Source organism: Sminthopsis crassicaudata, chromosome 1, assembly GCF_048593235.1.
Source record: "Sminthopsis crassicaudata isolate SCR6 chromosome 1, ASM4859323v1, whole genome shotgun sequence".
Classification (NCBI taxonomy): domain Eukaryota; kingdom Metazoa; phylum Chordata; class Mammalia; order Dasyuromorphia; family Dasyuridae; genus Sminthopsis; species Sminthopsis crassicaudata.
In genome coordinates, this window is record NC_133617.1 from 397,600,009 (window position 1) to 397,624,627 (window position 24,619).

Sequence of the window (24,619 nt, forward strand, 5' to 3'; positions counted from 1 at the left end):
ATGGCCTCATATCTCATTTCAAACCTTTGGGAAGAGCTGAAGTGCCCCATCTGCCTAGATTTCTTCACATGCCCCACATCTATAGAATGTGGTCACAATTTTTGTGCAGGATGTATCCATGCACTTATGATGAAGACTTCAAAGTCCAGATTTCGATGTCCTAAGTGTCACAAGAAGTGTATGAAGAATACCCGGCCTAATCGACAACTGAGGACGATAGCAAAATCCTTCAAATTGCTCACATTTCACATGACTAGGAACTGGGAGCTGAGAGATGTGATCAGGAGAAAATTCTATGGTAAGTGTAGTGACCTGTGTGACTTGCAGAATAAATTTATATCTGTCATCTAGAAATACAATCCACTTGGTACTTCCTCCCCTCCCCAGCTCAAATTTCTTGGTTTCTAGAATTTACACAGTGCTATCAAAAGTAAAGGCAATGGTTATCTGGACTTGCAGAACATCGACAGCAGTGAAACACGTGAAATTTGCACCTTAAAGCATTATTATGGTGCCTAATTTCAATGAAACTATCTTCAGCCAACAGAAAGGACCCTTTATAGAAAGGAAGCCTGAATTCATTAAAACATTAGATAAAATTCCAAACTCCATGGAATCTAAGGTCTTGTGGTAGAATGTGGACTAGTTCCATCTACTTGATGGACCTCTGAACCTTCAGGACATCTGAGCTTTACAGTGACTTTCCTAAACAATGCTGTGCATGGACAATGGCTCCCTGTGTTTTTAAATTGATATGAGGTGTTGGGTTTCTTTCACTCATTGCTTTCTCAATATGCGTAAAAATCTTAACCACTCTCTTTGTATTGAACTGGCTTGTTCTAGTTTGGGATTTTATACTCTAATTCCCTATAACAGCTGATATTTCTGTTTCTCTAGAGGAAATCTTTCTGGATCCCTGAAACTGCCTGTCCTGAAATCGTTGTGTCCACAGATAGGAAAACAATAAGAAGAAAAGATAAATGGAAGAAGTTTGTTTTGGAAGAGATCTAATCAATGCGGTGCTATTCTAGCAACTCAGAGCTTCATGTCTGGGAGACATTATTGGGAAGTGACAGTGGGAAACAGTTCTGCTTGGGATGTTGGTCTTTGTAAGAAGTCTATACAAAGGAAGGGACAACTATCACCATCTCCTTCTACTGGACATTGGCTTTTGAGCCTAAGACAAGAAACATACATTGTCTCTACCATGCCTAGGATGAGCATTCCCATACCAAGGAAGCTCTACAAAGTGGGGATCTTTTTGGATTATGAGGCAGGAGACATAATGTTTTATGATGTAGACAATAGGTGCCTCATCTATACATTCACCAGCTCGTTTTCAGAGCCTCTCTTGCCTATATTTTCTGTCGGCCTCGGCTTCAAGAATAAAAATGTTCTGACCATAGACCCAATACCAGATGAGGCTGCAAAAACCTCAGAACACACATAACCATGACCATAACACTTGCTTGGAGATTTCTTTTAGAAAGGAACTCAGTCCCTGACTCAAATATAAGATCATTTTTTGGTACTTTTTATCTCACTTTGGGAGCAGGGAGAAATTTGTCTTATTTTGAAATATTCAGGCAGTGTATTGCACATGATGGGGAAGTCAACCAAAGAAGTGTTAATGATCCAATGTTGATTTTTTTTCCTAGTTTTTTTTTTGTTTGTTTTTTATTAATAATTTTGATTTACCAGATATTTGCATGGATAATTTTACAACGTTGACAATTGCCAAACCTTTAGTTCCAATTTTTCCCCTCCTTCCCCCCTCCCAGATGGCAGGTCAACTAATACATGCTAAATATGTTAGAGTATAAATTAAATACAATATATGTATACATGACCAAACAGTTATTTTGCTGAACAAAAAGAATCGGATTTTGAAATAGTGTACATTTAGCCTGTGAAGGAAATAAAAAATGCAGGCGGACAAAATTAGAGGGATTGGTCCAATGCTGTTTAATAAACTATATGATCAAACTGTATTTTGGTGAACAAAAATGAGGATATTGATTTTTAATAATAGCTTTATTTTTTCAAAATACATGCACAGCTAATTTTCATCATCCACCCTTGCAAAACCCTCTTTCCCTCTTTCCCCACCTTCACCCTCTCCTAGACTGCATTAATCCAATATAGGTTAAATGTGCAATTCTTTCAAACATATTTCCACATTTATCATACTGTACAAGAAAAATCAGATGAAAAAGGGAAAAAAGGAGAGAAAAAAAACAAGCAACCAAACAACAATAACAACAAAGGTGAAAATATTATGTTATAATGCACATTCAGACACCATAGTCCTCTCTCTGGATGCAGATGACTCTCCATCAGAAGTCTATTGCAGTTTCACCTCATTATTGAAAATAGCCAAGTCCATCAGAGTTGATCATTACATAATCTCATTGCTGTGTACAATTTTCTCTTGGTGCTTACTCCCTTCACTTAGCATCAGTTCATATAAACCTCTCCAAACCTTCCTGAAATCATCCCGCTGAATTTCCAATAATCCTGAATTTCCTAAATATACCATAATTTATCCAGCCATTCCCCAACTGATGGGCATCCACTAAGTTTCCAGTACCTTGCCACCAGGAAAAAGGCTACTACAAACATTTTTGCACATGTGTGTCCTTTTCCCCTTTTTATGATCTCTTTGGTATTGAGATCCAGTAAAGACACTGCTGTATCAAAGGGTATTATGCACAGTTTTATAGCCTTCCACACCAAGTTACAAATTGTTCTACAGAATGGTTTGATGAGTTCACAATTCCACCAAAAAAGTATTAGTGTCCCAGTTTAACCACAATTACTCAAACATTTATCATCATTTTTCAGGAAACTGATTTTTTAAAAATGAGATATATAAACAAATGTATAGCTAAGTAGGGACAATCAAAAAACTAATTTATGCCACAATATCAATGTCATAACATAAACAAATGTGTAGATTTTAATCTGATTTAAAATCTCATGAGCATAACCCGATGAACAATAGCAACACTCCAAAAAACAATGGATTTTAAAAGGTGTAGAAACTAGAATCTGTCCATGTAACAATAAGAACAATGACTCTCTTAATTTCCATTGCCCTCAGTTTCCTCTCTTGTTAAAAAAAAAAAAAAAAGGCATCTCAATTAAATTCTATGATTGTCACTGCAAAGAGTTATCCCAACTTTAAATGCTAAAATTACTCATCAATCATTGACACCATGCTCTAAATTGAATTTATCCTGAAATTCTAGATGTGAACTGCTTTGGTGATGTTCTCCCTACCACTGTTGTTTTAAATCTGTGCCCCTTCTATCCTCTATCCTCATGCACTTTCTGTATTTGTAAAAAAAAAAAAGCTTACTGTAGGTTTGGGGTGAACATACCTAGAGAATGATTTGTTATTTTTCTCACCATCTATTTGAGTAATTCCATTTGTATGAGCTGAGTCTATTGTCTGAATCTTATTGGGAAGCATACTGGAAACGCAAAGAGCATACCTCTTCAGGGGTACTCTTGAGAACTTAGAAAGTTGTCCTAATCATTTTTCTAGGGACTCTCCCTGCCATTGTATGAGGAACTGGAACAGTAAATTTCAAAAGAATGTTATTTATATTTTTCCTTTGGTTTTATTTTATTGCTCTGCATCACTTCAGAAATCTCATCTGAAAATAGGATTGAACTAGGTGAATTCTTTTACCTCTTAATCTAGGTTTCTATGACAGAATTCCTGCTTCTTTGATTTCTGTCTATTTCCCATTCCATATGACTCTTTTTGATAATTGTTCCCTTTTTAAAATTTGTGCTATTTGTGTAACTCTTTTGAGATGATTCAGGGGAGCCAAAATCAGTCATAAAAGTTCAAAGGGAAAAAAAAAATCTTTTTTGTTTTTCCAGAATAAAATTTCAATCTTTGGGAACCACACTGTATACTCACAAACTGTATTGTAGTGATGGAAACCAATAAAACAATTTTCCTTGCCACTGAAGTTTTCTTGGGGATGCACTGTCCACTTTTCCAATCTAAGGGATGGTTTGTCCATCACATGCTCAGCACAATGCTCCATCACTGCATATTCAGCTCAAAGGGCAAATCATCCATCTTATGACCATCTAGTCAGAAATATTTCCTGCATTGTCCATGTTGTACATCTGCGACCCTGTTGATACTTATATATTTAGCTTACTTATATTGATTACATGGTAATCAGTCAAATGTTGTCCTATTTTTAGCACATTTGTAATCTTATAAAAATAGAATCCAGAAAGAAGATGATATTGTAAAGTATGGGCCAGCACCCTGAAGGGTCTCAGGGTGAGCCAGAGTCAGGATAAATCAAAGTCCTTAGTCTTTAGGGGGAGAGAAGTGAAAGAGACAGGCAAGCTGCCACTCTGCTTGCCAAAGATGTATCCTGGATTCTGGAGTCCAGAGTCTCCAGATTCTCTCCTCTTTGTCTTGCTGCCAAGTGACCCTAGCTTCTCTCCCCCAGCCTTCCAATTCTTGCCTAAGATTATCTCAAAACCAAACATTCAGCAAGCACCAATGCTGAAAGCCATCACATCATCATCTCATCTAAATATGTATATAGAGCCATTATCTCACATGGAGTATGTAAAAGTTTTAAGTGCTTGGTTGTCTGATTCAAGCATATCTTTTTGAAGTTTCAGCCCTCTACATAATACCTTGGATGGAGAAGAAAGTTTGGAGCCCACTTGGTTGGAGGGGAGCCAGACTCTTCTAATAAAGAGTGATTTTGGCTTGGAGCTCTGTCTCAATTTCTCCATTGGTCATCCAGGTTGATTCCCCACACACAAATGGACAATTCTTTATAGAAAATAAAACAGTAAAAAAAAAAAAAAAAAAAAAAAAAAAGGATTTTTCATAAAATTTCAAATATTTATTAATCATAACTTGATTTTCTTTTTAAATTCAACAATTGACTTTATAACTGTCTTTTTTATGTTTCTGGCTTTCCTGCTATTCCCTTATTTGTATTTTTAAAATTCTTCAATGATGAAACACACAAGCACTTCTTAGGAACTCACTAGGTGCCACACACTCTGATTAATGCTGGAATTAGAAATACAAATAGAAAGATAGTCCCTTTTCTCAAGGAGTTTATATTCTATTCTAACTTATAAAAGGAATCTAAATAGTTGGGGAGAAGAAGGAAGATATGAAAGGATTGGGTATCACAAAGAAAGTCTGGAGTGTTAGAAGTACAGGCTGAAGAGGTATAAATACATGGTTGGCCTGAATTTTCTCCTTAAAAGGAAGATTCTAGGAGCCAGAGGAAAACTCTATAGGAGTCAAGGATACTCCCAAAGTATGAAATATAGCAATAGAAAAGCTGCTGGAATAAAGAGGCTCTGTGGCAAAGAAAAGTTTATGAAGAGTCAGGAATGTAACCTAAAAATGATAGTTTCTATCTATGTCTGATCTTATTGATATCCTTTATTCTAATCACTGGAAAACAAAAAGAAAAAAAAAGAAAAAGAAAAATCCTTGTGGTAAATATGCACAGTCAAAGGAAAAAAGTAATGATGAATGTTGGAGGAGATGTAGGAAAACTGGGACACTAATACATTTTTGGTGGAGTTGTGAAGTGATCCAACTATTCTGGAGAGCAATTTGGAACTAGGCCCAAAAGGCTATAAAACTGTGCATACCCTTTGTTTATAAAATCTTCTTTTTCACTATTGGTTAGTTGGATTTCTCTCTGACCTTTACAACACAACTCTAAAGTTGCCACCTTCTCCTGGAAGCCAGCCTTGAGACCTCCCACAGCACTTTGTTTTGCCCCTCCCTTCAAATATGTATCATGTAATATAGAATATTTTGTTGTGAATCTGTAATCAATAGGACTATAAGTAATCTATCAATTTTAGTTTTAAAGATGGGAGATTATTTCATTTCATGGATAAAGAATCTGAGGCCCAAATAATGAAAGGATCTTATTCAAGATCAAATAGGAGGCAAGTAGCAGGGTCAGTATTTCTTTCTTTTCCTCCCTACTTTAACAAGTATTTAATGAAGGGTTTCTGATGTGTTGGATACTGTGCTAAGGAATAGGGAGACAAAGAAGAGTTAAAAACAGCCCTTTCCCTCAAAAACTTACTTCTTCACAGACAGAATTCCAGGCCCTGGTTTCTGCAGAATCCAAAATGTAACTGCAGAATGTGTTTATATGGTATCCCTCCCCTTCTTGTTCCCCATGTCCTATTATCAAGGAATTATTGGAGCAGTATGGAAATGGGATTGTATTGAGTAGAAAGTGTTAAAAAAAAAAAAAAAAGCCAACTAAATATTGTATCTCATGCTCCCAAACTGCTAGTTAATGGATGTTCTGTCATGCTTAATTCCCAGAACAATAAAAAATAAAATTTTAGATCTTCCCGACCCCATTCCAATCAATTCTCCCAATAAATCTGGGGTCAGAAGGATTGATCTATAGCCACTGAATAAAAAGGACTCTCAAGTTTGGCTGTTAGTATCATAGGATCCTATAGTAGAAGAAGAGATGGAACAAGAAAGGCACACTTTGTCCTTCAATGATGTGTCTATGATCTTCTGCTAAAAGGACAAACAATTGAAGCAACCTACACATAGAGACCAGCATCTTTGATAGCTTTTTGCATTTCTCTGCAGTTCTCTCCGGACAGTCTTATGGGAAGGGTGGGATGGGGGGAAGGGGGTAGATGAAGAGCAAAGGCTCGGGGCACCCAGCTCCACAAAGAGATAGTTTAGGTGAGAAGCCTCTCCCTTCCAATTCACTTTTCTCCAAATACCTGTTGCAGGTATCTGCAAAGAGTCTCCTCAGGGCCTTCTTACAAATGTCCATATACACTCTGCTTTCAGGCTCCTACAGCTTTTCTCTGAAAAATAGTCCCGTTTTTCCTTCCCTGAAGACAGGAGGGGAGATTATCCTATTCCTCCCCAAATACTCCGGGAGTACTTTTCTCTGTTTCATCTTCCTTACTCATATTATCACCAGCCTTGCCAATGGAGAATTCTCGATAAATGCTTGTTGAATTGCCTCTAAAATATGTGCCTAGAATAATAATGAAAATAATAAATGAGTGTTCCTCGTTGCACTCTCTCTTTTCCCTATAGATTAGACCTATTATCTTACTCTTCAGTCTGTGTGATCTCAGCCTCTCTATCTCCTCTACCTGAGCCTTCCCTTCTTACTCCCTAGAAGGACAGCTCTGAGCCAAACTCCCACAGCTGAACTTCCTTCCTCACTGCACTCAGCAAAGGTTTCCACCTTCACCCCATTCCCGCCATGCCCCTTCTCTCCCCTGGGGCTCTCACACTGGAGGACTGAGGAGAAGTCCTGTTCTAGAACCCTCCTTCTGAGAGGGAGGCCAGTTCTGGGCCAGAGGACAAGGTGCTTTTGTGTGGGTCCCCGATGTGAAATCTCCTTCCACTGGCACAAGGGCAAAGTGCTCCTCCCTGAAGGAACATCCAACTCTGGATAGCGGGAGAGACTCGCATTCGGTCGCGGTCAGAGTTTCCTCTCTTTCGAACCTGGAGCTATGTTGCTGGGGAGAGAACTTGGGTTTTTCTAAATGAAGAAGTGGAGAAGGGAGGCCTTCCAGGATCACTGCACAGTCCAAGAGGAGGATTCTCTGACTGTATCTGGCGTCGGGAGAGCTAGACACCTAGAAGAAGTTTCCAAGCCGGGAATTAGCTGTCCTGTCTTAGTGTCCTTTGGCCCTGCCTCGTTGGACTCTATCAGAGATTCCGGGGCTCCCGAAGTCCGAACTTGGACACTTGGAGGTGAATAATGCACAGCTTCATCTGACACTGGATTGGTCTCGTGGCCAATCTGTGAACTTCAGATACTGAAGGTAATATGAAGACCTGACTTACTTTTTCCCAGACACATTTAGAGATATTCCCATTTAATTCTTGCATAGCCTGCAGGCCAGAGGACAAAACTGGCATCGATTGTCTTTCATAAATAACCCAAGCACAACACCTATGTATGTGTAAGACAGGACCTAAATAGGTCATTGAAGGAAAGGAACCATTTCTCCTCCTGGACATCATGTTAAGGTAACAGAGAGATTTAATCCACATCATCCCTTTGTATCTTTTTGCTTCTGGCCCCTGGTGCCAGAGATATCTAGGTGGAGAATGGGTTCAGTGCTTGCCCTAAAGTCAGAAACAGCTGTTCAGTGTTTTGTTTTTTTTTCCTCCCTCAGTCAAGACCAACCCTTCCTGTCCCCCTTGGGGTTTTCTTCACTCGAGTTCCAATTTGATCTTAGATCTTGGAAACTCACTTTCGATTTCAGGTTCTTGCATTCTAAAATGGGGTAAATAATAGCACCAAACTCGAGGGCTGGGAAACAAATGAGATTATTTTTGTAAAGTGCTTAGTGCTGTTCAGGCCTTTCTGGGTGGATTCTGGCCAAATCCACCATTATCTATATATTGGAACCAGCCACTCCAGGAGTAAAGCTTAACTCTTGACAGACTGGCAGTACTGGCCCCCTTTCTGGATTCACTCAAGAAAGTGAAACCCTATGTCTGTAACATTCACCTACAGTCTAGTGATACTTTATGAAAAGGAAATGGCTACATCTCTTTCCTTTCTTGGAAAAGTTGGCTTTCTCAGGAGAACATTATAGAGCAGAATCAGGAGAGTGGTGTGATGGTGGGTTGTGAGGGGTTATCTCTTCTCAGCAGTGCAGTGATTCAGAACGATTCCAATAAACTAGAGATGGAATGTGTCATTGGCATCCAGGGAGAGAAGTATGGAGGCTGGATGTGGATCCTATCACTATATTTTCACCTTTTTTGTTTCTTTGTTTGCTTTTGCCTTTTCCCTTTTGGTCTGATTTTTCTTGTACCACATGGCAAATATGGAAATATGTTTAAAATGATTGCACATGTTTAACCTGCTTGCTTTCTTGGGGAAGGAGGAAGGAAGAGAAGAGGGAGATGAAATCTTACAAATGTGAATGTTGAAAACTCTCTTTGTATGTATGTGCAAAGTTAAAATAGTATTGAGGAATGGGAAGAAGAAAAAAAAAAAAGAAAAGAAAAGAAAAGAGGAGAGTTCTATAAGAATGGAGTATTACATATGCTTCACTGAATGCTGCCAGAAGCATTTCTGCTCGGATTTGAGATCAGGTGGAGCAAAAATTTCTCTGGTAGAAAAGGGTCTGGAGTGGAAAAAGCTTAAGAAGCCCTGACTTGGAATATCAGAGTAAAACAACTGAGCAGTTCACTCCCGGCAAGCCCTTTCTAGTAGCAATAGAGTTAAACTCATAAAAAACCAAGGTTTGATTGTAACTTGGACACAGATCATTGAACTCTTCAAAATATTATAGGAAAGTGTTATAATTTTTGTCACTATCACTTTTGTCAGGTAAGGATTTAGGGATTTCAAAGAGATACTCTATGATATCATGGGGCTGTTGTTTTTGAGTCATATCATTCAAGTCTGATTCTTCATGAGCCCATTTGGGTTTTTTTTGACAAAGATACTGAAAAGTTTGCCATTTTCTTTTCCAGCTCCTTTTTGCATTTTCTTTCACAATAAGACTAATGGAAATATGTTTTACATGATTGTACATATATAATATATATCAAATTACTGACTTTTGGAAGGAGAGGGAAAGGGGAGGTAAGGAAAGCAGGAAATTGGGAACATGCTTTTTTAATTGAAGGTCAAAATTTATCTTTACATGTGATTAAAAATATGGGGGAGAAATAAAGTATCTAAGGTCAGATTTGAATAACTAAAAAATAAAATAATTAAAATAATAACATATAAATAAATAATAACAAATAAAGTCATAAAACAAAAAAGGTTACCTAGGAACAGTACTTCATCCTTTGCACTACTTAGCTGTTTATGTGTTTCTTGGGGATATCTAGTGACTAAAAGAGACTTTGAGGGAGAACAGTACAGTTGGTCTTCTTCAAAAATGAAGGCGGAACACCAACAGCTTTCTTCAATTTCCATTTCAGGTGTGAATTCCTACCTCAGACCTTTTTATTGAATGTGACAAACATTTATTAAGTGCTTACTAACTAGTAAGCACTGTGCTAAGTGCAAGGGGGAACAGTGTGAACTAGTCTTCGTTTTCAGGGGCCTTAAAGTTGAGATCCATACTCATAGAGAAATGACCTAATATAGAAGTGGCAAGGAAAGGGTTTAAAATCTGGGCATTTTTAGGCTAGAAGTGTCAACAATAACAACAAAGGTGTTCATGGTATATAGCTCCAGGGGAATATAAGCTCCTTGAGGGTAGACACTATGGTTTTGCTCTTTAGTATTCTCAGTTCCAAGTACCATTCTTGTATGAAATAGGTTTTATTGTCTCAAAGGGACAACTGTCTAATGGGATTTCCCCAGTTTGCCAGAATCAAGGGCCATTTCTTACAGCATTACAGATGTAAGCAAGGATGAAAAAAGGCAATCTATTCTTTTGAGAGTGTTAACACATAGTAAAAATAGTGTTAACTAAGTAGGGTGGAGCTACTTAAGACTTTGGATAAGAACCCGGGCAGAATCAGTCTTCTTAGAAAGTGACCTGGAGCTCCAGAGGAGGAAGACTAGAGAGAGCAGAAGGTAAGTGTTACTTCTAGAAATGTTGGCTTCTTACTGAATCAAAATACCTAGATTATTTTGTGATTCTTGAGGTGCTACATGGAAGCATTATTACTGTCATGTCCCTTCTGTCAGGCAGGGACTTGGGAATCCCAGGAGATATTCTGTGACAATATGGGGATAAGAAAAGATTATGAGGGCATTTTCAATAATGAGAAATGATTCCTTTTAATTAAGAACAAGAAGATTTTTGCTCAAGCCCTAGTGTTTCCCTTTGTATGTGTGAGACTAGGTCTAACTAGGTCCTTGAAGGAAAGCTTGAATTTCTCCTCCTGGACATCATGTTAAAGTACCAGGGAGATTTAATCCACATCATCTCTTTGTATCTTTTTGCTTCTGACCCCCAGTGCCAGAGATATCTAGGTGGAGAATGGGTACAATGCTTGACCTAAAGTCAGAAATAGCTGTTTAGTTTAGTTTTTTTTTTTTTTTTTCCTCAGTCAAGACCAACCCTTCTGATCCCTTTGGGGTTTTCTTCACCTGAGTTCCAATTTGATCTTAGATCTTGGTAACTCACTTTCGATTTCAAGTTCTTAGATTCTAGAATGGGGTAAATAATAGCATCAACATTGAGGGCTGGGAAGCAAATGAGGTCATTTTTGTAAGGTGCTTAGTGCTGTTTAAGCCTATCATATAGGAGGTCCTTGAGTAAGGCTTATTTTCTTCCTCCCTGCTCTCCTTCCCCTTGAATTCCCCGGGGGAGAATCTCTGCAGTGAGGCTGAAAGATATAGGTATTAGAATAAGATTCTGTAGGCCTCGGCTCTCAGTTTCCCTCCATGTCCATGGCGTAATTGCAGTACAATGAACTATTATTCACCCCTATTTTGCAGCTGCTGCATAACCCTGGGAACAAATATAGTTAAAAGAACACCTTTCTGGGTGAATGTACTATATACTATATACTATATACTATATACTGGAATTAGCCACTCCAGGAGTGAAGCTTAACTCTTGACAGACTGGCAGGACTGGGTCCCCTTCTGGATTCACTCAAGAAAGTGAAGTCAGTATTGCTGCCATTTAGCCACCTTTGTTCCCTGGTCTATTTAAGTCTTCATAGATCAATACCCAAATTGGAATTTCACCTATGGAAAGGATGCTCTGCCTGGGACTCTCCTGGTTGGGACTTGCAGGGCTATAATCCAGGATTCCCCAGCCAGAAGTTTGCAATGTTTCTGCTTCCCCAATTCCTGAGTTATTCTTTCTTCTCTTCCCTTCTAGTCTATATATCTCTTTGTATTGTACTAGTTATATGAGTCATAGGTTGCATTAAGTGCGTTTGTTATAAGAACTGCACTTACAATTCTTGTTTTCCTTTTTTATCATTTATTGTTATTATTAATTGTTAGTAAACATTTTCATGTATCTTAGGTCCCACCAGATGTGGGAGTAAGTCATTGTATAGGAGCAAATTCATAAACCTTAACCAAACAGAGGCATAATTTATTATTATTCTCTAATTAATAGCATCCATGCCCCAAAAGTATTTTCAATCCTCCATCATTCTTCACATACAATCACAGACTAGAGAATGAGAGAAAAGCGTTCTTTGTTTTGGACTTTGCTTAGGAAGTTTATTGGAAGGGTGGAAAATGTAAAGAATGCTGGTCAAATGGCATCTATCGTTAAGTTATTAGCAAAAATTGTTATCAACATAGGATCAAGTTCAGATCCCTGCACCTCACCTCTAAAGAACTCCTTCATGGCTGGTGTTGATTTACACTGGTACCCTTTAGACTGGTCCTTCAAACAATTTTAAATTAACCCAACTGCACTGCCACCTACATCAATATATGTTGTTTACAAGAATAAAATGAGAATTATTTGGGTGTTTTCTTGAAATTGAGATACCCCATGTCTGTAACATTCACCTACAATCTAGTGATACTTTATGAAAAGGAAATGGCTACATCTCTTTCCTTTCTTGGAAAAGTTGGCATTCTCAGGAGAACATTATAGAGCAGAATCAGGAGAGTGGTGTGATGGTGGGTTGTGAGGGGTTGTCTCTTCTCAGCAATGCAGTGATTCAGAACAATTCCAATAAACTAGAGATGGAATGTGTCATTGGCATCCAGGGAGAGAAGTATGGAGGCTGGATGTGGATCATATCACTATATTTTCACCTTTTTTGTTTCTTTGTTTGCTTTTGCCTTTTCCCTTTTGGTCTGATTTTTCTTGCACCACATGGCAAATATGGAAATATGTTTAAAATAATTGTACATGTTTAGCCTGCTTCTTTCTTGGGGAGGGAGGAAGGAAGAGAAGAGGGAGAAGAAATCTTACAAAGGTGAATGTCAAAAACTCTCCTTATATTTGCAAAGTTAAAATACCATTGAGGAAGGGGAGAAAGAAAAAAAAGGAAAGAGGGGGTTCTATGAGAATAGAATGTTATATATGTTGCATTGAATGCTACCAGAAGCACCTCTGCTCAGATTTGAGATCAGATAGAGCAAAATTTCTCTGGTAAAAAGGCTTCTGGAATGGGAAAAGTTTAAGAAGCCCTTTAAGAAGTGAGTTCATTCTCTGACAAGCCCTTTCTAGTGGGAATAGAGCTCTTGATGTAATGGCCCTTCTCTCCTCTAGAGGTGGAAAACTGAAGAGGAGAGGAGAGGGTACTTGGTGGAGAGTGAAGAGGAAGCTTCTTGATCCCCAGGAATGCTAAGTTTAGATGATCTCAACTCCTTAGCATGGTATTTAGAGTTGGGTTGGAATTGGAATGGAAAGTGGAGTGGCAGCAAGCTGTGGACCAGAGAGGTACACTGAGACCTGGGCTAGGAGGTAGAGAATGACCAGTTGAAGAGGCAGCTTATCATAAATTTGCGTTCATTACAGATATCCTATTTGTCTCCAGGAGAATATAAGTTCTTAGGGCAAGGACTTTGGTTTTTCTCCTCAGCATACTCAGTGCTAAGCACCTTGTATGAAATAGGTTTCATTAAAAATTCAAAGAAAACTGCCTGGTGGACTTCAGATTTGCTAGAATCAATGAAGAGACACCTCCCATGGCTTAGAGATGTAATCAAGAAATTCTTTGAGAATAATTTAGCATCTACTTAAGGGGGGGTGGGGATAAATGAATAGGGTGGAGCTACATAAGATGTGAAAATAAGAATCATCAAAGACTCTTTAGTCTTGGAAATTGGGAAACTGAGTTGGAGCTCCAGACTTTGGGAAAGACTCAAATCAGAGGTTAGCGCTATTTCTGAAAATGTTGGCTTTTCAGTAAATCAAAATAACTGGATTATTTTGTATATCTTGCAAACTTTAATGTGCTACAGGAAAGTGTTATCATTGTTATATCACTTTTGTCAGGCAAGGATTTAGAGATTCTGAAGACATTGTGCTGTGATATCATGGAGGTGTTGTTTTTGAGTCATTTCATTCAAGTCTGACTCTTCATGACCCCATTTGGGGTTTTCTTGACAAAGATCCTGAAAAAGTTTGCCATTTCCTTTTTCCACCTCATTTTTGCATTTTCTTTCACTATAAGACTAATGAAAATATTTTACATGATTATACATATATAATATACATCATGATTGTACATGTATAATATATATATCACATATGTATTTAATATATAATATTCTTTTGTATATATTATCTAACATATATAATATAGGAAATTACTGACTTTTGGAATGGGAGGAAAAAGGGAGGTAAGGAAGGGGGAATTGGGAATGCAAAAAAAAATTTTTAATTGAAGGTTAAAATTTGTGTTTACACATAATTAAAAATATGGGGGAAAACAAAATATCTGAGGCCAGATTTGAATAACTAAAAAATAAAATAGTTAATAATGATACTTAAATAAATAATAACAAATAAAGTAATAAAATAAAAAAGATTACCTAGGTCCAGTACCATATCAGTTGCACTGCTTAGCTGTTTATGTATTCCTTGGGTATATCTATTGACTAAGAGAGACTTTGAGGAAGAGCAGTAAAATTGAATAGGAGCTGCTTCATCATGTGTTATTTTTACTATTATTGTATATTTTTAACCAATTCTGTGCCAAAAATGAAAGTTATGCATCCTTTTTTAAAAAGTATACAAAATTCATTAAAATATCTAATTTTATCTTCACAACAGGCTGGTAAAATGGGCATACAGTGGTAACAGCCCTTTTTTTTTTTTTTTTTTTTTTTTTAACAGATGAGGGAATTTTAGTCTTAAAGAGATTGTGATTTTTTTCAGACACACACAGCTAATAAGTATCTGAGACAGAATTTGATCCAGATCTTTTTGTCTACATGTCTAATACTCTATTAAATAAATTGTTTTCTCTGGGTCGGCTGCTGCCTATGATACAAATTCAGGGGTAGCTTCTTTCCTTGAATTTTCAATTGCTCTGAGAAAAGTCTTGAGTTTGCTGCTCTGCCTTGTATCAATGGAATGAATTTGTCTTGCTCAGTAAAGACTTAACTTACTGTTGTGAAATAACCAATTGTTCTCTTTCTTTTTTAAGAATCATGGCCTCATGTCTTATTTCAAGTATTTCAGAAGAGCTCAACTGCTCTATCTGCCTAGAGTTGCTCACAAATCCCATGTCAATAGCCTGTGGTCACAATTTCTGCCAAGACTGTATCCTCAAGCACATTCAAATGTCTAGTGGGAATAGCTTCCCATGTCCTCAGTGTCGGACAGTTTCTGAGTTGAAAACTCTCTGGCTTGATCAACAACTGTGCAAAGTAGCACAGTCCTTCAAGCTGGTCCAACTCCCTTTGAGAAGAAGCCTGAATCAGAGAAAACTGATGAAAACCAAATTCTATGGTAAGTGTACTGATCTGATGATTTCATGAATGAATGGGTTTTCTGTCTCGTTATTTGTCCCTTTCCCCCAGGTAGCCCAAGCTATTCCAATGAAATGGTATTTTCAGGAACTGCCTCAAAATCCTTTCCAGAACTTTTTTTTCTGCTTCTATATTGAGACTCCTTTTATGCAAGAGACATTATCTTCTTTTTGTAGTTCTGAGCTTCCCTTTGCAAGTCAAGTCAAGTAGAAAGCCATTTCTAAAAAACACCTTTTATGGATCTAACTATGTGAAGCACTGGTGATATAAAGGCAACAATAACAACAACAACAGTACTTACTCTCATGGAACTTACCATCTGTTGGGTGAAATAGTGCAGATAACTGTAAGGAAGGATAGAAGAGGCCCTGGGAAAGATGGAGAGAGTGGCTAGGCAAGTAGAAATAGAGTGAAAATATTACAGAAATGTGGAGATTAAAGAATATCCAGAAGAAGGTAGACACCAGTATCTAAGAAAGTCAGGGAAGATGAAAACGGGGGAGGGAGAATCTTTTGATCTGACAATTAAAAAATCATTGTTAACTTTGGAGAAATCAGTTCCTGTTGAATAATGAGGTCAGAAACTACACTGCAAAGAATTGAGAAGAGAATGAAAGGAAAGGAAGTGAAGGTGCTGATTGTAGCTAGACTGCAAAAGTAGTTTAGCCATAAAAGGGAAGAGAAATGTAGAATGAAATCTAGCAAAGATGGAAAACCAAGGGATTTTGTGGATGAGGAAGGCATGATTGTACGAATCAAGAAATCAGTCCATAGACTGAGAAACTGAAGATTGCCATGAGAATGAGAATGATAGAGGGGGGAAAATCTGCTGAAGGAAATAGAATGGAATGGGATTTTTTAACACTGAAAAAATCAGAGTTCCTTGGTGGGGAGGGGAACACTGAGGTGGAGTTTATCATAAGGAAGAGTATTGTGACTAAGGGAAACTAAGGCACAAAATTCTGACCATGATTAATTTATTAGCACAATTGACAAATACCATTAAATTGGATCCCATACTCTTCAGTAGTTAAGGAGGAATCTGACAGAACAACTCTTTCATACTATTTACCCAGTGACTATAGAGATGTATTTAATATCTGATTAACTGGTGCTGCTTATGTCAGAAGGACCCCTAACATCCTTTCAAAAGTCCTGTGGTAGACAAACATCCTACCACCATATTGAGTCCTATCCTGTCTGGGGTCAGCAAAGACTCACAGGTTAGAATTTTTGTGGCTGGATTTTAGTTCCTAAGAAGAGGAAAATTAAACTCTTCGAGATTTGACTAATAGAACCAATACAATCAAGTTTGAATTTGATTCAGAAATGTTGATTCTGATTAGAAACAATTCTCAATCTATTATTAATCATGAAATATCCATTTTCAAATTTCACAAGAGGCAACCAAAGTTACAGGCTAAGAGGAACTTTGATCACATAATGAGGGAACCAACTAATACATAGCAGTTTGATCATTAATATATAATAAATTGAAAATAATACAAAATAGAGTGGAATATCTATTTTCAATTCCACAAAAAGTGAAGGTAAGAATAGATATTATATGATTAAAGGTATGTTGGTTGGAATAAGCCAGTGGATCTTTAGTGCTCTAGAGTGTATAAGAACAGAAGCATCTGAGCAAAAGACCAGAAGAAGGTGGCTGAAGTTTCTATTGCTCAAAGGGACATGTGATGAATAACCTGAAATTTACTGATGTAAATTTGATTTCTTTATCACTCTCTCCAGTGAGGTGTGGTCCTAGAGTCTTCCCCCACTCCCTTCCAAGTCTTTGGTTTTTGGAATCCAGACAGTGCTAGCAAAAGTGCAAGCAGTGGCTGTTTGTTTGGATTTTGAGAACATTTACTGACTATAATGAAATACATGAAATTTGCATCTCAATGCTGTCTAAATCTCAGTGAGAAATCTTTAGCCAATAGAAAGAACTCTTCATGGAGATGAAGCCTGAATGCCCTGAAAAATTAGATAAACTCCAAACTACATGGAATTAAATTAAGTTCTTGTGGTAGAATATGGACCTACCTTCATCTATTTGGTGGATCTCTGCACCTTCTCAGGGACACTTGGGCTTGTAGTGACTCTCCTAAATATTGCTGTGAATGGACAATAAGCCCCTGAGTTCCTAAAGCCATCTGAGATGTTGGGTTTCTTCTATTAATTGCCTTCTTAGTATCCATCAAGATCTGAGAAATTCTCTTTTTAATGATCCCTGCTTGATGACTGTTATGTAATAACTCCTTAACACTGTTTATTTCTCTTTCTTTAGAGGAAATCACTCTGGATCCTAAAACTGCACATCCTGGAATCATCTTATCCACAGATAGGAAAACAATGAGAGGAAGCGATGTATGGAAGAAGTTGCACTGTGATGTGGAACAATCTGATCAATGTAGTCCTGTTCTAGCAACTCAGAGCTTCAAATCTGGGAGACATTATTGGGAGGTGACAGTGGGAAACAGTTCTGCTTGGGATGTTGGTCTTTGTGAAAAGTCTGTAAAAAGAAAGGGAATAGTTCCACCATGTTCTTCTACTGGATACTGGCTTTTGAGTCTGAGACAAAGTGATTATCTAGTCTGTACCATACCTAGGACCAAAATTCCCTTAACAGGGAAACTCTGCAAAGTGGGGATCTTTCTGGACTATGAAATGGGAGATATAGTGTTTTATGATGTAGACAGAAAATGCCATATCTATACATTCACCAGCTCCTTTTTAGAGCCTCTCATTCCTATATTTTCTATTGGCCTCAGCTCCAAGAATGAAAATATTTTGTCTATAGACCCAGTATCAGATGAGGCTGAAGAAACCCTAGAGGATGAGTATGATGACACTTGCCTGGAAACTTCCTTCAGAGAAGAACCCAGCCTGTGACCACCATAACATGACTTTTCCCCTCCTGTATTGTGATGAACTTCATTTTGGGAGCAGGGACAAGTTTTCTTATTTTGTAATATTTGTGCAATGAACAGCATAAGATAGATTGAAGGTCCATACATGAGAGACAGAATTTGCTCCATAAACTATGTGTTTAGAAAATTCAAGAATGAGGAAGTTTATTTCCAAAAGACAGATGGAAAGAACCCACCAAAGAATCAAAAGTAAATATAACAAAATTATAAAGATCAAGCAAGACTCAAGTGAAAACATTTGAGAAAAGATTTCCAATCTACAACTTGGTGGCAGTGGGAGATCCACAGATGTTTTATGCTGCACATATTTTGGGGCTTTTATGCTGATTTGCCCCCCTCTAAAAGCCAAATAAACCATTATTTGTTTTATGGAATGACTCTGGAGGAGAGTGGGGGGGGGGATACCATTCATGGGACACTATGGTCATGTAAGAAACAAAAAGAATCAATAAAAATTATTGTTTAAAAGGAAAGAGTTTCTTAAATTAATGCAGAGAGAAATAAGCAGAATCAGAAAGCTAGGGGCCAATCTGTGAATTTCAGGTATTGAAGGTGATATGAAGACCTGACTTACTTTTTCCCAGACATATTTAGAGATATTCCCATTTAAGTCCCGAATAGCTTGCAGCCCAAAGGGCAAAACTGCCATGGAGGATACAAGCACCGATCCCGCTACCTCTGGCATGCTAAGTGAGTGTTTTATCCGTGAACTAGCCCCCGAGGTCACAAAACTCTTGCTTCTTGTTCCTCTTATGACCTTATTGGTTAAATAGCGTTGGAGTCTATGGTGAAATTGAAATTTGAAGGAAAATGCAACAAGAAACAAAAACTAAGCATTATTAAGTAGTAGAGCTGTAGGGAGGGAATGAAACAAAACTACCAAAACGGAGGGAAAGTAGGTAAGACCACATGGAGAATGGTAAAATACAAACTGAGCACAGCGACAAAGAAAGATAGATCCCTACAGGATTTCTACTCTGAGACTTGCACCCTGGAAAAATCTCCTCCACCCGCAATCAGTTTGGTGCAAAGTTCCCTCCAAAGATACTTCTCTCAATCCGCATCATTGTGGGCTGTCTATTCTCCAAACTGAAGTTTGCTCCTGTAAAACTTCGCCTTTTTTTGTTAACAGTCTTCTTGAGGGTCTAGGACTCATCTTGTGGATAGGATCATTGGGTAAATGGGTTTCACTGGAGAAATGGGTTTCTTTGTAAGCCAAAAGTGTACTGACAGATACAGCAAGTATCCATATGCTCCTGATATAAAACTGCTTTAAATCTGTGACATAATTGTCTTTCATGAATAAACGAAGCACAAACACCTATGTATGGGTGAGACAAGAACTAACTAGGACGTTGAAGGAAAGGTGGCTTTTCTCTTCCTGGACATCACGTTAAGGTACAGGGAGATTTAATCCACATCATTTCTTCGTATCTTTTTGCTTCTGGCCCCTGGTGCCAGAGATATCGAGGTGGAGAATGGGTACAATGCTTGCCCTAAAGTCAGAAACAGCTGTTCAGTTGTTTTTTTGTTTTGTTTTGTTTTTCCCTCAGTAAAGACCAACCCTTCCTGCCCGCCTTAGGATTTTCTTCACCCGAGTTCTAATTTGATTTCAGACATTGTTTAAATCACTTGATTTCAGGTTCTTGGATGCTAAAATGAGGTACATAATAGAACCAACTTCAAGGGCTAATAAACAAATGAGATTATTTTTGTAAAGTGCTTGGTGCTGTTCAGGCCTATCATTTAGAAGGTCCTTGAGAAATGCTTATTCTTTTACCTCTCCCTCCCTGCCCCCCTTCCCCTTATATTTCCAGGTGAGAATCTCTGCAGTGAGGCATAATTTGTCATCAGTCTCCAATTAATAGCATCCATGCCCCCAAAGTATTTTCAGTCCTCCATCATTCATCAGATACAATTACAGACCAGAGAATGGAGGGAAAGCATCCATTTTTTGGACTTTAGTTACCATGTTTAGTCGAAGAGTGGAAAATGCAAAGAATGCTAGCAAAATGCCATTTTAATCTAAATTATTAGTAAAAATTGTAACCACTAAAGAACTCCCTCATGGCTGGTGTTGACTTGTATTGATACCCTTTAAGTATGGTCCTTCAACCAATTTTAAATCAACCCAACTGTGCTACCACCTACATCAATACATCTTGTTTTATGTATAAAGAATATATAAAATGTATAAAGAATAAAATGAGAATTCTTTGGGTTTGTGGGATAAAGACAACTGGCTCAAATAAATCAAATACATTAAGGAGATTTCTCAAAGTAAAAGCAGAAAGGAATTTTATTATAATCTTAGGAGAAAAGGCATCTCTCACCCCACAAGCATTTAGGCAGAGAGGAGAGTTCCAGTAAAAAGACCAGAATTATAAGGGACATGGGATAACACTCTAAAGGCTGGATCTTGCCCTTTTTAGTCAGGACAAATTACCTCACATTTTTAGTCATAAATGAAAAAAAGTTCTAACTCGATCACATATTCGGGATTACTATATTACCTTATATGGGGGGTTTCAAAGCCAAGGTGGCCCCAATTTAATCTCACGAAGAGGTCCCAATCTTGTAAACCAAGTGATTTCTGGAGAAAGAAATCTGGCCCTCGGACACAACCAACCTTCACTCAATTTTTACAATACTGTTTCCATCTTGTGAGACATCTTTATCAGTTCACTTCATTCAATTTCCCTCCTCTCTTTCATCAGTTGAAAGCTTCTCACACCAAAGTTTATACATTTCTTCAACTTCCTGGTTGACTTCATTTTTGGGGTCTGACATATTTTCCCAGGCTCAGATTCCCATCCTCGGTCTCTTGAGCACCATCAATTGTGCTAATCCCATGTCTGTACCTTCTATGGTAATGATTTTGCAGTTTTCTGAACCTCATTGGTAATAAGTTGCATCATACAGAGGGGACATAACTCCACTGAGGGCTATCAGGAAAAACCATAAAACCTGTCTCCAACAAGCTCCTCCAAACCAAGACCAAAAGGTGTTAAAAGGTGAGCTCCAAGTTTGAATTAGAACATGTGCTAATTTTCTGATGTCTTTGATTTTATCTTTTACCAAGGCAGTAGTCAATATTTTCTCCTGGAAACATACTTTTTTTCTCATGGGGATATTAAGTATGAAATTCCCAGTTTCCTCCTTTCCTTGCCCTTTATTCTAATCATATTGGATAATACAGATTGGGAATAGTGCTATGAGGATAATCTTGCACAGACATCTCCTTATTGATTGGAATTTTCCTCTTGGGTCAGGTAGGAGGGCCACCTATCATCCCCACCAGTTATGTCCCCTATAATTGGAGTAGGTAACCTTACACAAATATCACAAAAGTCAGCAACAACTGAGAAGTTAAAATAAATAGACAAATACATGCAGCTAACAACATAGATGATTAGGTCAATACTTGTCTACTTTAGTATATAATTGTAGAGGGCAAGAACTCTGAAAAGGTGTACTTAAATCTAGGACAGGAGGATATTTATAGCTAAGTACCTACTCAATGTGAGAATGGTTCTCTAAGCACATACTTAATGATGTAATCAATCTAGTTGGCATATACTTAGGGTAATATGGTGATGCAATGTGCTACAGTGGTGCATGTTCAGTGTGGTTGCTCATGCTCAGTGTGAGATGATGTAACCCTACTGGAATATTTAACGGGAGTGTCAGACTCAGAACTCTTTCTCAGCAGCAGCTTTCTTGACCACAGCTTTCAGATATAGCTCTCCGGCCACAGACACAAGAGGAGATACCAGACTCCATCTTTGATCAGCCACATGGCCCTCCTGCCTCCTTCATTCTTCCACTAAGACCAATGATCCTGGCTGATCCTGAAGTCCTTCAGAGAGCTAGTCTGGACTTTACATATAAAGACCACATTTTTTTTTTTTGAATTGTGTTCATGGTTTTTGCTGATCATTTGCTCTGATTATAAAAATTGCCATAAGAGAAGAAAAGCAAGGATATTATAGCAGCAAAACAGTTCCTTCAGGCTTTGACCTGAGAGCACATACATAATACAGGATAAAGCATCCTTAACTCAGTTTTACTTCAGGTAACTATCCCAGTTTTCAATTAATCACGTAGTAATCAGGTAGGTTCTTATTCAAAAGAAGACCACTGGGAAACTGAGTCAGAAGTGTGGGGAATGGAGAGATGAGGTGAAGAACTTACAAGAATGTTTAAATTATTTTTCTGTATTTTACTATTCATTATTTCTATGTGTCTGTGACCTGCATAAGTATGTTATGTTAGCCAATATTTACTTAAACTTTAGATATATTTACTTAACCTGAAATGATGACATTTATCACTATTCAATGTTATCAATATTTAGCTCATCCAAGAGCATTTAATAGTTTTCCAGTTGGTTAGATAAGACTTAATTTATGTGGAAAGTGTTTTGTAGTTTTGCTCATATAGTTTCTGATTTTCCTTGGCAGATAGATTCCTAAATCAAAGAGATTTTTAAAAGGAAAAGGATATATATGTGCAAAAATATTTATAGCAACTCTTTTTGTAGTGAGAAAGAATTGGAATTGAGAGAATATCTATCAATTAGGGAATGGCTGAACAAGTTGTGAAATATGATTGTGATAGAATACTATTATGCTATAAGAAATGACAAAAGGGATAGTTTCAGAAAAACCTAAGAAGTTTTATATGAACTGATGCAAAGTGAAAAGAGCAGAATCAGAAGAACACTGTATACAATAACAGCAATATTGGATAGACACCACGAGAATGGACAAGAATAGAGTCCAAAGTCTTTATTGTCCCTTACACAGTCTGTGTCTGTCATAGTCTGACCCAGTCTCCGTCAGCAGTCTGCCAGTTTCAACCAGTCTCCCTCTGAGTCTGACTTTGTCCCTATTACAATTACATCATTAAAGTATATTGAGTATGTGTGAACTAGAGAACCATTAGATCAAGCTAAGTACTAAGTATATGTATACTCATCAATTCCACTTGTTTCAAGTATACTTCTCCAGAGTTCCCCAATATGTATGGCCTTCTACAGATTGAACTTTTGTTGTTTTTTTTTAACTTTGTTTTTCTTGGTTTTGTTTTTTGTTTAGTTTAGTTTTGGTTTTTTAGTGGGGAGAGTTTGTGGAGGGTTTGTGTTTTCTCATATAGCATGGCTAATCTAGAAATGTGTTATGCATGACTACATGTATAATCTATTGCTTGTCTCCTCAAGGAAGAGGAAAAGGAGGGAAAGAAGCAGATAATTTGGAACTGAAAATTTTAAAAGTCAAGTGTTAAAATTGTTTTTATATATAATTGGGAAAATATAAACATTTTCTGCATAATGATTTGTAGATTAAAACTGAATGTATGCCCAACAGTTGAAGAATAATTGAATAAGTTATGGTATATGAATGTTATGGAATATTATTGTTCTGTAAGAAAAAATAACCAGGATGATTTGAGAGGCTTGGAGAAACTTACATGAACTAATACTAAGTGAAATGAGCAGAACCAGGAGATCATTGTACACGGCAACAAGATGATCAATTCTGATGAACATGGCTCTCTTCAACAATGAGATGATTCAAACCAGTTCCAATGGTCTTGTGATGAAGAGAGTCATCTGCACCCAGAGAGAGGACTGTGGGAACTGAGTGTGGTTCGCTATAGAGACAACCTGAGTTATCACCTTGTAATCCTAACAGTTCACAACATAGCATTTTCATTCTTTTTGTTGTTGTTTGCTTGCATTTTATTTTCTTCATTTTTTTTTCCGGGTTTGATGTGATTTTTCTCGAACAGCAAGATCATTATATAAATATGTATGCATACATTGGATTTAACATATATTTCTACAATGTTTAACATATAATTGATTTTTTGCTACTGGGGGGGGAATATGAGAAGAGGGAGGGAAATGGAACACAAGGTATTGCAGAGGTTAATGTTGAAGAATTATCCATGCATATGTTAAAAAAATAAAAAGCTTTAATAGAGAAAAATAGATTTTTACTTAATTTAGGAAGTCTTATCAGGTTCTTAATAGATTTTTATCTTTTTTTCTTATTCTGCTGCAACATGTTTTAATAGTACAGATTGAATATATAACAAATATTGATTTGTCATATATTCTGAAAGGCAAAATGATAAATATTCCAGAAAACATGTTTCTTGTTCTTGGAACACAGGATAAGACCATTTTTTTAAAATTATTTTTTATTATATATTTTTTTATAATATTATCCCTTGTATTCATTTTTCCAAATTATCCCTCCC

The 24,619-nt window shown here is 37.3% G+C and overlaps 1 protein-coding gene and 1 pseudogene across 1 annotated transcript; both read left to right on the top strand.

Annotated features, from left to right (window-relative positions):
- On the top strand, positions 1–1,450 carry LOC141550099 (ret finger protein-like 4B; annotated as a pseudogene).
- A 13,648-nt stretch (positions 1,451–15,098) lies between these two features.
- Positions 15,099–18,314, top strand: LOC141550105 (ret finger protein-like 4B). Its single transcript, XM_074280369.1, has 2 exons — positions 15,099–15,399; positions 17,710–18,314. Exons 1-2 carry the CDS (start codon positions 15,099–15,101, stop codon positions 18,312–18,314), a joined length of 906 nt encoding a protein of 301 aa, XP_074136470.1.
- The last annotated feature ends 6,305 nt before the right edge of the window (positions 18,315–24,619 follow it).